Source organism: Anomalospiza imberbis, chromosome 6 (assembly GCF_031753505.1).
Source record: "Anomalospiza imberbis isolate Cuckoo-Finch-1a 21T00152 chromosome 6, ASM3175350v1, whole genome shotgun sequence".
In the NCBI taxonomy this organism is placed as follows: Eukaryota; Metazoa; Chordata; class Aves; order Passeriformes; family Viduidae; genus Anomalospiza; species Anomalospiza imberbis.
The window spans coordinates 45,978,458-45,996,026 of record NC_089686.1 but is presented as its reverse complement, the minus strand read 5'-3'; the positions used below and the strand labels follow the sequence as shown (position 1 = coordinate 45,996,026).

General features: G+C 47.3%; 1 protein-coding gene across 1 annotated transcript in view; it reads right to left on the bottom strand.

Annotated features, from left to right (window-relative positions):
* The window catches only part of MUC2 (mucin 2, oligomeric mucus/gel-forming), a 60,877-nt gene that overhangs the window by 20,841 nt on the left and 22,467 nt on the right, over positions 1–17,569 (bottom strand). The window contains exons 26-34 of the mRNA XM_068193894.1: positions 17,354–17,504; positions 16,602–16,645; positions 15,841–16,038; positions 15,458–15,490; positions 14,662–15,093; positions 13,892–14,074; positions 10,027–10,176; positions 6,153–6,302; positions 2,279–2,428 (exon numbers count right to left, since the gene is read on the bottom strand). Coding sequence (XP_068049995.1) covers positions 2,279–2,428; positions 6,153–6,302; positions 10,027–10,176; positions 13,892–14,074; positions 14,662–15,093; positions 15,458–15,490; positions 15,841–16,038; positions 16,602–16,645; positions 17,354–17,504 — 1,491 coding nt within the window. The remainder of the gene's footprint in view (positions 1–2,278; positions 2,429–6,152; positions 6,303–10,026; positions 10,177–13,891; positions 14,075–14,661; positions 15,094–15,457; positions 15,491–15,840; positions 16,039–16,601; positions 16,646–17,353; positions 17,505–17,569) is intronic.

Here is a 17,569-nt window from a genome sequence, read left to right as displayed (position 1 = left end):
TCCTGGCCCAAATCAGGACTCAGGCACTCGTGAGTTTTGTGTGTGTCCCCCAAAGCTGGGTCACTTGCCTTGTATGGACTCTCGTGTGCAATAAGCCTCTCACATAAGACCCATACAGGCAGCAGAGTGGGACTAAACAGACACTCCTGCCACTCTCTCAGAGGCTTGGGCCATGCCCATCACCTCAATATCTCACAGAGAAAACAACCACTGGGAAGGCACCCAACGACAGGGAAAGCAGGCACTGGACACATGCTGCTGACAAAGCCTCAGCTGCTTTCCAGTGCTTCCCAGCGCTTCCCAGCAGCACACAGATCACTGGAGACAAGCACCAACAGGAACGCTGGTATAGCCCAGCTGCCCAGAGCTTGTGTCGGTCAAAAGTGGCAATCTGAGCTCTGAAACCAATCCCCAAGCTCAGCCAGCAAAAGCCATGGAAGCATCCCACAGCCCAAACAGCTGGTAAGGAGTAGAGATGGACACAGAAACAAAACCGGAGAAGAGAAAGAGAAGAATGTCTGCACAGCTGTGACCAAACAGAGTCTGAAATGCCACGGCCACAAACTTTAGCCACACTCCAACTGCACACCTGGGGTCCAGTGACTACATTCTGGACGGCTGGAGCACAAAGTCCAATAGCAGCAAAAGCAACATTCCCATCACTTCAGTATCTGTCTAATCTGGGCACAACTATGAAATACCTCCTTGGAGCACTGTTGAATCAGGTAAGACAAGACCTTCCCCGAGGACCCCTAAATCCTTGTTCCTTATGAAATAGCCAGAACAAGGGTCTGCTTTGGCCACGTTGCCCAGAAATTACACCCATCCCTGATTCCTTCCAGAGCCACAAATGGAGATGCTCATGAATCTTCACTACTCCCACAGCAAGGCCAGAAATGACAACCGAGCCGGAGAATTATTTGCTGGTGCTGTAGTTGGAGGCACAGGGCTTTTGGCGGGAATTACTTGGTTTCAGATCATACCTATAGGAGTTGACAAGGTTGATCCAACAGTTGTTGGTGTCGTCGTTGGTCTGGTGGTGGTGGTGGTAGTGGTGGTGGTAGTGATGGTGGTGGTGGTGCTGAGAGTCTCTGGTGATGTGGAAGTGCTTGTCAATTCTGGTGTAGGGGATGCTGTGCTGGGTGTGCCTGTTAGAAACAGCAGGGACAGAGAAATCAGACAAAGGCGCAAAGGCATCAGTGGGACCCAGTGTGAACTGAACCGAAGCTGTGCATGAGGTAGGTGCCCCAGACCTAGAGGCATCAGCCCACACTTAGCACAGCAAAGATACCTAGCACCAACCCTTTCTTTCTGGCTCCAGAGAGAAGAATCCTTGACAACCATGCAGAGAAAGGGTGATGGCCCTCCTTTCCTAGCTAGGAGACTGGGGATTGTGCTAGAAGGTGCTTCTCACCAAATCAGAGAGACATACCAATAGGTAAGAGATGAGGAGGAATAATGCTTTCAAACTTGCTGGAGCTTTCTATCTCTGCCTCATTACCTGAACACCTCACTAAACAACGAGCAAGACCTGAGATGGGAATGTGTCATAAGGGAAGGAAGCATGCACAGGAATATCTTCCTGCCTGTTTGTCATGTGATTTTCCAGTGTCAGCCTGATAAAGGGCTTCCCAGTGTACTAGTGGATCTGATCAGCCAAAGACCACAGTTCACAGCAAAGGGTAGTATGCAGACTGAAACTGTTCCCAAAAGCCTGGCAGAAGAACCCTTCCTTCTTACACCTATAGTAGCTGAACACCATTAACAATAAAAGGTAAAGGAGAAAGGCGGGAAACTACACACAGCTGTGCCCAAATAAAGCCTGAAATGCAAGTGTCACAAGACCAAGTCCCACTCCAATTGCACTCCATGGGTCCAGTGACTACATTCTGGCCAGCTGAAGGATTAAGACCAACAGAGGTAAAAGCAAAATTTCCATTACTTGAGAATCTGTTTAAGAGGAGGCACCAGGATGAAATACCTCCTTGGAATACTGCTGAGTCAGGGAAGTCAAAACCTTCTCCCCAGGACCCCTAAATAATTGTTCCTTCTGAAACAGCCAGACCAAAAGGCCAGCTTTGGGCACATGACATTTCCTACGATGTCCAGAAGTTACACCAATCCCTAATCCCATCCAGAGCCACAAATGGAGGTACTCGCAGACCTTCAGTACTCCCAGTAGAAGGTCAGAAATGACAACAGGACCGTATAATTATTTGTCGGTTGTGTAGTTAGATGCAGAGTAATTTGTTGGGAATTACTACTGCTGGGAACATACTTCCAGGAGTTGAGATGGTTGTTGGTGATCCAGTAACCGTTGTTGTGGTTGTTGTTGTTGAGCTTGGAGGGCTGGTGGAGGTGGTGGTAGTCTCCGGTGGCGGGGTAGTGGTTGTCGATTTTGGTGTGCTTGGTGTGGGTGGAGTTGTGCCTGTTGGAAACAGCAGGGACAGAGAAAACAGACAAAGGCACAAAGGCATCAGTGGGACTCAATGTAAACTCAGCAGGAGCTGTGCATGAGGCAGCAGCCACAGACATACACAGGCCAGCCTACCCTTAGTGCAGCAATGGTCCCCAGAACCAGCCCTCCCTTTCTGGCCATAGAAAGCAGAATCCTTGACATCCATGCACACACAGGGTCACAGCCCTCCTTGCCTAGTGATGATACTGGGGATAGTGCTGGAAGGTGATTCTCTCAAAATCAGAGAGATCTACCTATAGGGAAGAGAGGAGGAGGAGTAATGCTTTTCATCTACTGGGGGCTTTCTATCTCTGCCTCATTACCTGAACACCCCACTAACTCGTGGAGTAAGAGCTGATATGGGAATCTGTGGTCAGGGAAGGATGTATGCACAGTAACAAGAGGATCTCCACAGGACAGGAGGACACAGAGCCCTGTATTCTTGCTCCTTCTGAAACAACCAGCCCCAGGGCCACCTTTGGGCAAAGGCCATTTCAGGGAATACACAACAATTAGTCCAATCTCAGATCCCAGAGAGAGGCACTAATGGAGGTGCTCACAGACCGTCAGTTCCCCACAGCAAGGAAACACATGAAAGCACAGATCAGAGAAGTACCTGGAGTTGGTGTGGTGGTGGTGTGGGTTGGTGTGGGCGTGGATGTACTTGAAGTAGTTGAAACAGGTGTTGTTGAGATAGGAACAGTTGTTGTCTGGGAGGTGCTGCCACTAGTGGTGGTGCTGCTGGGGGGCATCGTGGTGGTGGTGGTGGTGGTGGTGGTGGTGGGAGTCTCTGCTGTTGTCGTTGGAGCGGTGGTTGATATTGGAGGGGACACAGTGCTCATTGTGGGTAAAGCTGTGGAAGTTGTGGTGCTCGTGGTGCTTGGAGTTGGAAGACACTCTGGTTTGTTGGGGGTGCAGCAGACACTGATCTCGTAGTTGAGGCAGACTGGCATTGGTATTATACCTCCTATCTGCTGATCTTTGTTGTTACAGATGAGCCCTACATTAACATTACATTCCACTTTCTGCCCTAAATCTGCAATGGAAGAGTTAGGGAATTTCTCTGCTCGGCAGGAAATATTCTCAGCTTTCGCACACTCCCAGGAGGGGTATTGCTTCCAAATGTTCTCAAAGGTTTCGTAGTCACCACTGTCCCTGTCAGAACCATCCGGGTAAGTCACATCGAACCAGTCCGACCAGATGCACTCACAGTCTGAGAGGTGACAACAAGACAGACAGTTAGAAACAGACAGGACAGAGACAACAATGCAGGGCACCAGCTCACACTCAGGTGGTGCTCTGGGCATCCCCCGCACTCAGCAGTGCCCCACAGGCTGCTACTGCACTCAGCCAACACTGGCCATAAGAAAGCTCGATGGTGTGGCCAGGCCTCTCCTTCTTGGCCCTACAAACCACTCCTGGCCCAAATCAGGACTCAGGCACTCGTGAGTTTTGTGTGTGTCCCCCAAAGCTGGGTCACTTGCCTTGTATGGACTCTCGTGTGCAATAAGCCTCTCACATAAGACCCATACAGGCAGCAGAGTGGGACTAAACAGACACTCCTGCCACTCTCTCAGAGGCTTGGGCCATGCCCATCACCTCAATATCTCACAGAGAAAACAACCACTGGGAAGGCACCCAACGACAGGGAAAGCAGGCACTGGACACATGCTGCTGACAAAGCCTCAGCTGCTTTCCAGTGCTTCCCAGCGCTTCCCAGCAGCACACAGATCACTGGAGACAAGCACCAACAGGAACGCTGGTATAGCCCAGCTGCCCAGAGCTTGTGTCGGTCAAAAGTGGCAATCTGAGCTCTGAAACCAATCCCCAAGCTCAGCCAGCAAAAGCCATGGAAGCATCCCACAGCCCAAACAGCTGGTAAGGAGTAGAGATGGACACAGAAACAAAACCGGAGAAGAGAAAGAGAAGAATGTCTGCACAGCTGTGACCAAACAGAGTCTGAAATGCCACGGCCACAAACTTTAGCCACACTCCAACTGCACACCTGGGGTCCAGTGACTACATTCTGGACGGCTGGAGCACAAAGTCCAATAGCAGCAAAAGCAACATTCCCATCACTTCAGTATCTGTCTAATCTGGGCACAACTATGAAATACCTCCTTGGAGCACTGTTGAATCAGGTAAGACAAGACCTTCCCCGAGGACCCCTAAATCCTTGTTCCTTATGAAATAGCCAGAACAAGGGTCTGCTTTGGCCACGTTGCCCAGAAATTACACCCATCCCTGATTCCTTCCAGAGCCACAAATGGAGATGCTCATGAATCTTCACTACTCCCACAGCAAGGCCAGAAATGACAACCGAGCCGGAGAATTATTTGCTGGTGCTGTAGTTGGAGGCACAGGGCTTTTGGCGGGAATTACTTGGTTTCAGATCATACCTATAGGAGTTGACAAGGTTGATCCAACAGTTGTTGGTGTCGTCGTTGGTCTGGTGGTGGTGGTGGTAGTGGTGGTGGTAGTGATGGTGGTGGTGGTGCTGAGAGTCTCTGGTGATGTGGAAGTGCTTGTCAATTCTGGTGTAGGGGATGCTGTGCTGGGTGTGCCTGTTAGAAACAGCAGGGACAGAGAAATCAGACAAAGGCGCAAAGGCATCAGTGGGACCCAGTGTGAACTGAACCGAAGCTGTGCATGAGGTAGGTGCCCCAGACCTAGAGGCATCAGCCCACACTTAGCACAGCAAAGATACCTAGCACCAACCCTTTCTTTCTGGCTCCAGAGAGAAGAATCCTTGACAACCATGCAGAGAAAGGGTGATGGCCCTCCTTTCCTAGCTAGGAGACTGGGGATTGTGCTAGAAGGTGCTTCTCACCAAATCAGAGAGACATACCAATAGGTAAGAGATGAGGAGGAATAATGCTTTCAAACTTGCTGGAGCTTTCTATCTCTGCCTCATTACCTGAACACCTCACTAAACAACGAGCAAGACCTGAGATGGGAATGTGTCATAAGGGAAGGAAGCATGCACAGGAATATCTTCCTGCCTGTTTGTCATGTGATTTTCCAGTGTCAGCCTGATAAAGGGCTTCCCAGTGTACTAGTGGATCTGATCAGCCAAAGACCACAGTTCACAGCAAAGGGTAGTATGCAGACTGAAACTGTTCCCAAAAGCCTGGCAGAAGAACCCTTCCTTCTTACACCTATAGTAGCTGAACACCATTAACAATAAAAGGTAAAGGAGAAAGGCGGGAAACTACACACAGCTGTGCCCAAATAAAGCCTGAAATGCAAGTGTCACAAGACCAAGTCCCACTCCAATTGCACTCCATGGGTCCAGTGACTACATTCTGGCCAGCTGAAGGATTAAGACCAACAGAGGTAAAAGCAAAATTTCCATTACTTGAGAATCTGTTTAAGAGGAGGCACCAGGATGAAATACCTCCTTGGAATACTGCTGAGTCAGGGAAGTCAAAACCTTCTCCCCAGGACCCCTAAATAATTGTTCCTTCTGAAACAGCCAGACCAAAAGGCCAGCTTTGGGCACATGACATTTCCTACGATGTCCAGAAGTTACACCAATCCCTAATCCCATCCAGAGCCACAAATGGAGGTACTCGCAGACCTTCAGTACTCCCAGTAGAAGGTCAGAAATGACAACAGGACCGTATAATTATTTGTCGGTTGTGTAGTTAGATGCAGAGTAATTTGTTGGGAATTACTACTGCTGGGAACATACTTCCAGGAGTTGAGATGGTTGTTGGTGATCCAGTAACCGTTGTTGTGGTTGTTGTTGTTGAGCTTGGAGGGCTGGTGGAGGTGGTGGTAGTCTCCGGTGGCGGGGTAGTGGTTGTCGATTTTGGTGTGCTTGGTGTGGGTGGAGTTGTGCCTGTTGGAAACAGCAGGGACAGAGAAAACAGACAAAGGCACAAAGGCATCAGTGGGACTCAATGTAAACTCAGCAGGAGCTGTGCATGAGGCAGCAGCCACAGACATACACAGGCCAGCCTACCCTTAGTGCAGCAATGGTCCCCAGAACCAGCCCTCCCTTTCTGGCCATAGAAAGCAGAATCCTTGACATCCATGCACACACAGGGTCACAGCCCTCCTTGCCTAGTGATGATACTGGGGATAGTGCTGGAAGGTGATTCTCTCAAAATCAGAGAGATCTACCTATAGGGAAGAGAGGAGGAGGAGTAATGCTTTTCATCTACTGGGGGCTTTCTATCTCTGCCTCATTACCTGAACACCCCACTAACTCGTGGAGTAAGAGCTGATATGGGAATCTGTGGTCAGGGAAGGATGTATGCACAGTAACAAGAGGATCTCCACAGGACAGGAGGACACAGAGCCCTGTATTCTTGCTCCTTCTGAAACAACCAGCCCCAGGGCCACCTTTGGGCAAAGGCCATTTCAGGGAATACACAACAATTAGTCCAATCTCAGATCCCAGAGAGAGGCACTAATGGAGGTGCTCACAGACCGTCAGTTCCCCACAGCAAGGAAACACATGAAAGCACAGATCAGAGAAGTACCTGGAGTTGGTGTGGTGGTGGTGTGGGTTGGTGTGGGCGTGGATGTACTTGAAGTAGTTGAAACAGGTGTTGTTGAGATAGGAACAGTTGTTGTCTGGGAGGTGCTGCCACTAGTGGTGGTGCTGCTGGGGGGCATCGTGGTGGTGGTGGTGGTGGTGGTGGTGGTGGGAGTCTCTGCTGTTGTCGTTGGAGCGGTGGTTGATATTGGAGGGGACACAGTGCTCATTGTGGGTAAAGCTGTGGAAGTTGTGGTGCTCGTGGTGCTTGGAGTTGGAAGACACTCTGGTTTGTTGGGGGTGCAGCAGACACTGATCTCGTAGTTGAGGCAGACTGGCATTGGTATTATACCTCCTATCTGCTGATCTTTGTTGTTACAGATGAGCCCTACATTAACATTACATTCCACTTTCTGCCCTAAATCTGCAATGGAAGAGTTAGGGAATTTCTCTGCTCGGCAGGAAATATTCTCAGCTTTCGCACACTCCCAGGAGGGGTATTGCTTCCAAATGTTCTCAAAGGTTTCGTAGTCACCACTGTCCCTGTCAGAACCATCCGGGTAAGTCACATCGAACCAGTCCGACCAGATGCACTCACAGTCTGAGAGGTGACAACAAGACAGACAGTTAGAAACAGACAGGACAGAGACAACAATGCAGGGCACCAGCTCACACTCAGGTGGTGCTCTGGGCATCCCCCGCACTCAGCAGTGCCCCACAGGCTGCTACTGCACTCAGCCAACACTGGCCATAAGAAAGCTCGATGGTGTGGCCAGGCCTCTCCTTCTTGGCCCTACAAACCACTCCTGGCCCAAATCAGGACTCAGGCACTCGTGAGTTTTGTGTGTGTCCCCCAAAGCTGGGTCACTTGCCTTGTATGGACTCTCGTGTGCAATAAGCCTCTCACATAAGACCCATACAGGCAGCAGAGTGGGACTAAACAGACACTCCTGCCACTCTCTCAGAGGCTTGGGCCATGCCCATCACCTCAATATCTCACAGAGAAAACAACCACTGGGAAGGCACCCAACGACAGGGAAAGCAGGCACTGGACACATGCTGCTGACAAAGCCTCAGCTGCTTTCCAGTGCTTCCCAGCGCTTCCCAGCAGCACACAGATCACTGGAGACAAGCACCAACAGGAACGCTGGTATAGCCCAGCTGCCCAGAGCTTGTGTCGGTCAAAAGTGGCAATCTGAGCTCTGAAACCAATCCCCAAGCTCAGCCAGCAAAAGCCATGGAAGCATCCCACAGCCCAAACAGCTGGTAAGGAGTAGAGATGGACACAGAAACAAAACCGGAGAAGAGAAAGAGAAGAATGTCTGCACAGCTGTGACCAAACAGAGTCTGAAATGCCACGGCCACAAACTTTAGCCACACTCCAACTGCACACCTGGGGTCCAGTGACTACATTCTGGACGGCTGGAGCACAAAGTCCAATAGCAGCAAAAGCAACATTCCCATCACTTCAGTATCTGTCTAATCTGGGCACAACTATGAAATACCTCCTTGGAGCACTGTTGAATCAGGTAAGACAAGACCTTCCCCGAGGACCCCTAAATCCTTGTTCCTTATGAAATAGCCAGAACAAGGGTCTGCTTTGGCCACGTTGCCCAGAAATTACACCCATCCCTGATTCCTTCCAGAGCCACAAATGGAGATGCTCATGAATCTTCACTACTCCCACAGCAAGGCCAGAAATGACAACCGAGCCGGAGAATTATTTGCTGGTGCTGTAGTTGGAGGCACAGGGCTTTTGGCGGGAATTACTTGGTTTCAGATCATACCTATAGGAGTTGACAAGGTTGATCCAACAGTTGTTGGTGTCGTCGTTGGTCTGGTGGTGGTGGTGGTAGTGGTGGTGGTAGTGATGGTGGTGGTGGTGCTGAGAGTCTCTGGTGATGTGGAAGTGCTTGTCAATTCTGGTGTAGGGGATGCTGTGCTGGGTGTGCCTGTTAGAAACAGCAGGGACAGAGAAATCAGACAAAGGCGCAAAGGCATCAGTGGGACCCAGTGTGAACTGAACCGAAGCTGTGCATGAGGTAGGTGCCCCAGACCTAGAGGCATCAGCCCACACTTAGCACAGCAAAGATACCTAGCACCAACCCTTTCTTTCTGGCTCCAGAGAGAAGAATCCTTGACAACCATGCAGAGAAAGGGTGATGGCCCTCCTTTCCTAGCTAGGAGACTGGGGATTGTGCTAGAAGGTGCTTCTCACCAAATCAGAGAGACATACCAATAGGTAAGAGATGAGGAGGAATAATGCTTTCAAACTTGCTGGAGCTTTCTATCTCTGCCTCATTACCTGAACACCTCACTAAACAACGAGCAAGACCTGAGATGGGAATGTGTCATAAGGGAAGGAAGCATGCACAGGAATATCTTCCTGCCTGTTTGTCATGTGATTTTCCAGTGTCAGCCTGATAAAGGGCTTCCCAGTGTACTAGTGGATCTGATCAGCCAAAGACCACAGTTCACAGCAAAGGGTAGTATGCAGACTGAAACTGTTCCCAAAAGCCTGGCAGAAGAACCCTTCCTTCTTACACCTATAGTAGCTGAACACCATTAACAATAAAAGGTAAAGGAGAAAGGCGGGAAACTACACACAGCTGTGCCCAAATAAAGCCTGAAATGCAAGTGTCACAAGACCAAGTCCCACTCCAATTGCACTCCATGGGTCCAGTGACTACATTCTGGCCAGCTGAAGGATTAAGACCAACAGAGGTAAAAGCAAAATTTCCATTACTTGAGAATCTGTTTAAGAGGAGGCACCAGGATGAAATACCTCCTTGGAATACTGCTGAGTCAGGGAAGTCAAAACCTTCTCCCCAGGACCCCTAAATAATTGTTCCTTCTGAAACAGCCAGACCAAAAGGCCAGCTTTGGGCACATGACATTTCCTACGATGTCCAGAAGTTACACCAATCCCTAATCCCATCCAGAGCCACAAATGGAGGTACTCGCAGACCTTCAGTACTCCCAGTAGAAGGTCAGAAATGACAACAGGACCGTATAATTATTTGTCGGTTGTGTAGTTAGATGCAGAGTAATTTGTTGGGAATTACTACTGCTGGGAACATACTTCCAGGAGTTGAGATGGTTGTTGGTGATCCAGTAACCGTTGTTGTGGTTGTTGTTGTTGAGCTTGGAGGGCTGGTGGAGGTGGTGGTAGTCTCCGGTGGCGGGGTAGTGGTTGTCGATTTTGGTGTGCTTGGTGTGGGTGGAGTTGTGCCTGTTGGAAACAGCAGGGACAGAGAAAACAGACAAAGGCACAAAGGCATCAGTGGGACTCAATGTAAACTCAGCAGGAGCTGTGCATGAGGCAGCAGCCACAGACATACACAGGCCAGCCTACCCTTAGTGCAGCAATGGTCCCCAGAACCAGCCCTCCCTTTCTGGCCATAGAAAGCAGAATCCTTGACATCCATGCACACACAGGGTCACAGCCCTCCTTGCCTAGTGATGATACTGGGGATAGTGCTGGAAGGTGATTCTCTCAAAATCAGAGAGATCTACCTATAGGGAAGAGAGGAGGAGGAGTAATGCTTTTCATCTACTGGGGGCTTTCTATCTCTGCCTCATTACCTGAACACCCCACTAACTCGTGGAGTAAGAGCTGATATGGGAATCTGTGGTCAGGGAAGGATGTATGCACAGTAACAAGAGGATCTCCACAGGACAGGAGGACACAGAGCCCTGTATTCTTGCTCCTTCTGAAACAACCAGCCCCAGGGCCACCTTTGGGCAAAGGCCATTTCAGGGAATACACAACAATTAGTCCAATCTCAGATCCCAGAGAGAGGCACTAATGGAGGTGCTCACAGACCGTCAGTTCCCCACAGCAAGGAAACACATGAAAGCACAGATCAGAGAAGTACCTGGAGTTGGTGTGGTGGTGGTGTGGGTTGGTGTGGGCGTGGATGTACTTGAAGTAGTTGAAACAGGTGTTGTTGAGATAGGAACAGTTGTTGTCTGGGAGGTGCTGCCACTAGTGGTGGTGCTGCTGGGGGGCATCGTGGTGGTGGTGGTGGTGGTGGTGGTGGTGGGAGTCTCTGCTGTTGTCGTTGGAGCGGTGGTTGATATTGGAGGGGACACAGTGCTCATTGTGGGTAAAGCTGTGGAAGTTGTGGTGCTCGTGGTGCTTGGAGTTGGAAGACACTCTGGTTTGTTGGGGGTGCAGCAGACACTGATCTCGTAGTTGAGGCAGACTGGCATTGGTATTATACCTCCTATCTGCTGATCTTTGTTGTTACAGATGAGCCCTACATTAACATTACATTCCACTTTCTGCCCTAAATCTGCAATGGAAGAGTTAGGGAATTTCTCTGCTCGGCAGGAAATATTCTCAGCTTTCGCACACTCCCAGGAGGGGTATTGCTTCCAAATGTTCTCAAAGGTTTCGTAGTCACCACTGTCCCTGTCAGAACCATCCGGGTAAGTCACATCGAACCAGTCCGACCAGATGCACTCACAGTCTGAGAGGTGACAACAAGACAGACAGTTAGAAACAGACAGGACAGAGACAACAATGCAGGGCACCAGCTCACACTCAGGTGGTGCTCTGGGCATCCCCCGCACTCAGCAGTGCCCCACAGGCTGCTACTGCACTCAGCCAACACTGGCCATAAGAAAGCTCGATGGTGTGGCCAGGCCTCTCCTTCTTGGCCCTACAAACCACTCCTGGCCCAAATCAGGACTCAGGCACTCGTGAGTTTTGTGTGTGTCCCCCAAAGCTGGGTCACTTGCCTTGTATGGACTCTCGTGTGCAATAAGCCTCTCACATAAGACCCATACAGGCAGCAGAGTGGGACTAAACAGACACTCCTGCCACTCTCTCAGAGGCTTGGGCCATGCCCATCACCTCAATATCTCACAGAGAAAACAACCACTGGGAAGGCACCCAACGACAGGGAAAGCAGGCACTGGACACATGCTGCTGACAAAGCCTCAGCTGCTTTCCAGTGCTTCCCAGCGCTTCCCAGCAGCACACAGATCACTGGAGACAAGCACCAACAGGAACGCTGGTATAGCCCAGCTGCCCAGAGCTTGTGTCGGTCAAAAGTGGCAATCTGAGCTCTGAAACCAATCCCCAAGCTCAGCCAGCAAAAGCCATGGAAGCATCCCACAGCCCAAACAGCTGGTAAGGAGTAGAGATGGACACAGAAACAAAACCGGAGAAGAGAAAGAGAAGAATGTCTGCACAGCTGTGACCAAACAGAGTCTGAAATGCCACGGCCACAAACTTTAGCCACACTCCAACTGCACACCTGGGGTCCAGTGACTACATTCTGGACGGCTGGAGCACAAAGTCCAATAGCAGCAAAAGCAACATTCCCATCACTTCAGTATCTGTCTAATCTGGGCACAACTATGAAATACCTCCTTGGAGCACTGTTGAATCAGGTAAGACAAGACCTTCCCCGAGGACCCCTAAATCCTTGTTCCTTATGAAATAGCCAGAACAAGGGTCTGCTTTGGCCACGTTGCCCAGAAATTACACCCATCCCTGATTCCTTCCAGAGCCACAAATGGAGATGCTCATGAATCTTCACTACTCCCACAGCAAGGCCAGAAATGACAACCGAGCCGGAGAATTATTTGCTGGTGCTGTAGTTGGAGGCACAGGGCTTTTGGCGGGAATTACTTGGTTTCAGATCATACCTATAGGAGTTGACAAGGTTGATCCAACAGTTGTTGGTGTCGTCGTTGGTCTGGTGGTGGTGGTGGTAGTGGTGGTGGTAGTGATGGTGGTGGTGGTGCTGAGAGTCTCTGGTGATGTGGAAGTGCTTGTCAATTCTGGTGTAGGGGATGCTGTGCTGGGTGTGCCTGTTAGAAACAGCAGGGACAGAGAAATCAGACAAAGGCGCAAAGGCATCAGTGGGACCCAGTGTGAACTGAACCGAAGCTGTGCATGAGGTAGGTGCCCCAGACCTAGAGGCATCAGCCCACACTTAGCACAGCAAAGATACCTAGCACCAACCCTTTCTTTCTGGCTCCAGAGAGAAGAATCCTTGCACCAACCCTTTCTTTCTGGCTCCAGAGAGAAGAATCCTTGACAACCATGCAGAGAAAGGGTGATGGCCCTCCTTTCCTAGCTAGAAGACTGGGGATTGTGCTAGAAGGTGCTTCTCACCAAATCAGAGAGACATACCAATAGGTAAGAGATGAGGAAGTGCCATGCTTTTTTATGTCACTGGGACTTTCTATTTCTGCTTCACTATCTTAACACCTCACAAATCCTTGCAGTAAGAGCTGTGTGATGAATTCATCATCAGTGATGGAAGTGTGAAGAGAAGTAAGTTCCTGCATGACCATCATGAAATTTCCCTCTGGTGGAATGTCAGCCTAATGAAGGGCTTACCAGAGTTCTATCAGATGTCATCTGCAAAAAGCTACAGGTCACAAGAAGTGGCATTTTTTAGTGTAAAACTGTTTCCAAAAGTCTCCCGGTGTAATCCTTGCTTCTAACATCTAGAACCATTGTCGTGCACTTGTACTGACATGACAAAGGAGAAGGAGAAAAGGAAGAAAGTCTGCACAGCTGTTCCTAGAATGAGAGTGTCACAGACTAAAGCCCCACTCCAATTGCCCTCCATGTGTGGCTGCAGTGACTACATTCTGGCCAGCTGAAGGACAATGTCCAACAGAATGAAAATCAGGAATTTCCACCAGTTCAGCATCTGTCTAAGCTCGGCACTAACATAAAATTTTGCCTGGGAGTCTTTTGAGTCAGGGAAACCAAGACCTTCACCCTAGGACCCCTAAATCCTTGCTTGTTCTTCTTAACTCGCTGGCCGAAAGATGAACTTTGAGCACAGGGCACTTCAGGGGATGAACAGTAATTTCTCCAATCTGCAATCCCATGGAGACACACTAAAGGAAGGGCCCAGGCACCTTCATTTCTCCCATAGCAAAGGAACACATCAGAGAACAGTCCAGAGAAGTACCTGGAGTTGTTGTGGTGGTGGTGTATGTTGGTGTTGGTGAGGATGTGCTTGAAGTAGTTGAGGTGGGTGTTGGTGGTCCAGTAACAGTGGTTGTTGTCATTGGGGTGCTGGTGGTGGTGGGAGTCTCCGGTGGCAAGGTAGTGGTTGTCGATTTTGGTGTGCTTGGTGTTGGTGGAGGTGGTGCTAGAAAAAGCAGGGACAGAGAACAAAGACACAAATGCATGAGTGGGACTCAATAGGAACTGAACAGACGCTGTGCATGAAGCAGCTGGCACAGGCCTAGAGAGTTCAGCCCACCCTTAGCACTGCAAAGGTCCCTAGCATGAGCCCTCCTTTTCTGGCCCCAGAAAGCAGAATCCTTGACATCCATGCACAGAGAGGGTCATAGCCCACTTTTCCTAGTGAAGAGATTAGGCATGGTGCTGGAAAGTGCATCTCACAAAATCAGCAAGAGCATGTCAGCCTGAAGAAGGAAGCTTGTGCAGCCCCACCCAGATAATGCCTCTAGCAACAGGAGTTTGAAGCATGGCCTACTCTTTTCTCACACAGCAGGTCCTTCTGGAAATATTGTCTCCAGCAGAAACTTAAAAGTCCAAACCCTCCTAAGTAAGATTTCCTTGCAGACCAATGTTTTCTAGGGTTGTGACCTGACTTTAGTAGCCAATAGCCCTTTATTTCTCCAAAGGCAAAGTAAGATCACAGAGTATTTTTCTCCTAAATAGCTGTAGATGTTGAAGTTACTGCAGTGGGGACTGATGGTGTATACTCACATGTTGTGGAATGGATGTGTATGGGTATGGTGGTAATTTCTGTCGAAGTGCTGGTTGTTGTTGTCTGGGTGGTGGTTGAAGTTTGTGGTATAGTAGGTGTACTTGTAGGCTCACAAGGAATTTGTTGCCACTCACAACAGTTTACTCTGATTTCATAATTATAGCAAAGTGGCCACATAGTTACATCTTGCTCATCATTTTTACAGATTAGCCCATATTTAACATTACACTCTACTTTCTGACCAAGTTCTTCTAAGCTCACATCAGGTTTATCCTTAGCCCTGCATTCAATTTCTTCAGGAGCTGTACATATTTTGTTTCCATGTTTTCTTATTTCATCATATGTTTCATAGTCACCACCACCTTCTTCAGGTTTACTAACATCAAACCACTCAGTCCAATCACAGATTAGTTCTGTGACTATGCATGGAGCTGCAAAAAAAGACAGAGGTTTCAGACTTTACAGAGAACATCCTGAGAAGATCCATTTTTTTGTTTTCTTCCATTAAGGACTAGAGGACTGCATTGCCATTTGTAATTTTTCCAAAAAGAGTTCTAAAATCGGTTCTGTATTACCAGGTCTTTAAACTGGAAGCTTTGCATCAAAATAAAATCACCAAGCTGAAGCCTTTAAAGGACCTTCTTCTCTCTATACTAATGGCACTTTTGAAATTATAAAAAAAGTATTTATTTTTGTTTAAAATTTATTTTTTCTGTATTGATTGTCTTTAATTTATTCTTCCTTTAAATATTCCTTTGATATTTTTAACAACCTTGTTTTGTATTTATAACTTACTTGTAGTTACTGGGCGGCTTGTAGTGGAAACTGAAATAGAACAAAAAGAGATCATCATTTCAAAAGAAATATAATAGTATTTTTTTTTTTGCTGACACTCCTAACATTATTTCTACTCTCCCATTAGGATATTGAAAAGCTAACTTTTTTTTTTCAAAAATAGGAAGACACCCTATACATTTATATTTTCAATTTCTTTCATGAGAAATAAATAAACTCAAAATGCTAAAAGTCTTTCTCAGTGTAGTGTGATAAAACAATCCATAACTATTTCTCTATCTGTGTCAACTATAATGCCATATAATTGTATATTCTATATTTAAAATATTTTCCTTAAAGAAAATAAATTTTAGATCACATTTCTATTGATGATTTACCTGTGGTGGTGGTGGTGGTAAGAGTACTGTGAGGGGTGGAGGTTGAAATGGTTGTAGGTGAAGATGTTGGACAAGGATAGACTTCAGCAGGAACTACAGAGCCATTTTCTGCACAAACATATCTTATACATGTGTCTCCGTCCTGTACTACTCCCACTGTAGCATCCACTTCATAACTTGTTCCATTGATGACACAAGGACACCCTGCAAGAAAGGGCTTTACTGTGCAATTTTTCTACTACCACGTAAGAGGCAGAGGCAAAATTCTTATGGACAAGAGAGCATTTACATGAGTCATGCATGTTTTTCAGACCTGTACATGGAGCTTAGATCTACTATATTGTGCTAATTTATCTTTACATTTAAAGCAATGTTAGAACATATTTAATCAAGTCCTGAATAAAATGCCTGGAGCTACAGACTTAGGAGTTTTTAAAATGTTCTAACAGAAATAATAATTGCAAATTACTATCTGACACTTTTATATTAATAACTACATGTTCAGGAAGTGCAAACTCGTAGTGAAATCCATTAGTTTGGATATGGGATATGGGGAGAAAGACTGAAAGGGCACGAGAAAAAGGTTTAACCAGAAGTACTAACAGCAAGGCTCAACAAAAGTGCTGCCAAATTTTCTTTAGTCACAACTTTCACTAGCACTGGAAAGAATTATTCTAAATAAATACTAAGCCTTTGTAAAGTCAGACAGAGCAGTTCTGTGCATTTTCTTTTCTTTTTGTTTCCAGAAAAACCCAAATATTATTTACCTGGGACTGGTTTACACTGTATGGATCCTGACGGGACACAGACACTAAAAGAAAAATTTTCAAAAATTAAAATGTTGCTGATATTTTATGACACCTGTTAGCAGAGTCAAGAGCACAGAAATATATTTGTCACTTGATCTTCATTCACAAACCTGGATATTTTTCTGGGTATATTTTCTAGTATTGCCTACCATTTTTCTTTCAAACTAAGTCACCACTTTCAGTTCAATTGAGAGTTACAATACTGCAATAACAACTGTTTTGCAGAGTGAATTTACAGCTAGATCAGATTATTCTCTGGTCACCATGTGGAGCCAGAGGTGTAAGTGCTGTCATTGCTAACACTCTAAGCATGAACAATTAGGACTCAACTATCTCTTTCAGGGCAAGAGTGTTCTAGACTGTAGTGATTTTGAAGTCCCAGTTTTAAGTGAGAATGCAAGGCAGAGTAACCCCTCTCTTCCCAAAGAGTAATGAGATTTGAATGGTTGTTTTAGAAGTTCATCGAGGTTTCATTATATAATTTATGACAGTGGACAGATAGAATTAATGAATTTGCTAATGCACTTATTATAATAACACTACCAACCTGAAATCTGGATTATTATAGGCTTCAAAAATTATGAAATGCAAGAATATACCAGCTCTTCACCTGAAGTTGCATCTCTATTTGTTTGAGGCCCAGTAAAGTAAATGAAGGACTCGGCATACGCTAATTATTTAGTGAATTACTGCAAGTAATTTTTATATACCATATTGTACAGTTTTCTTTTGTGGGTACTTCTTGCCCAGGGGGTACATGAGTTCCATCCTCGAGGTAACATCCACATTGATCTTCAGTCACACATTGCTTTGTCTCTTCATTATAAATGGGCTTGTCCTTAGGGCATCTGGGGTAGCAGCCTATTGATGACAGGTAGAACAGAATACAGGACGAAGAAAAAGTACAAAAAGTTAACTCAGTGATA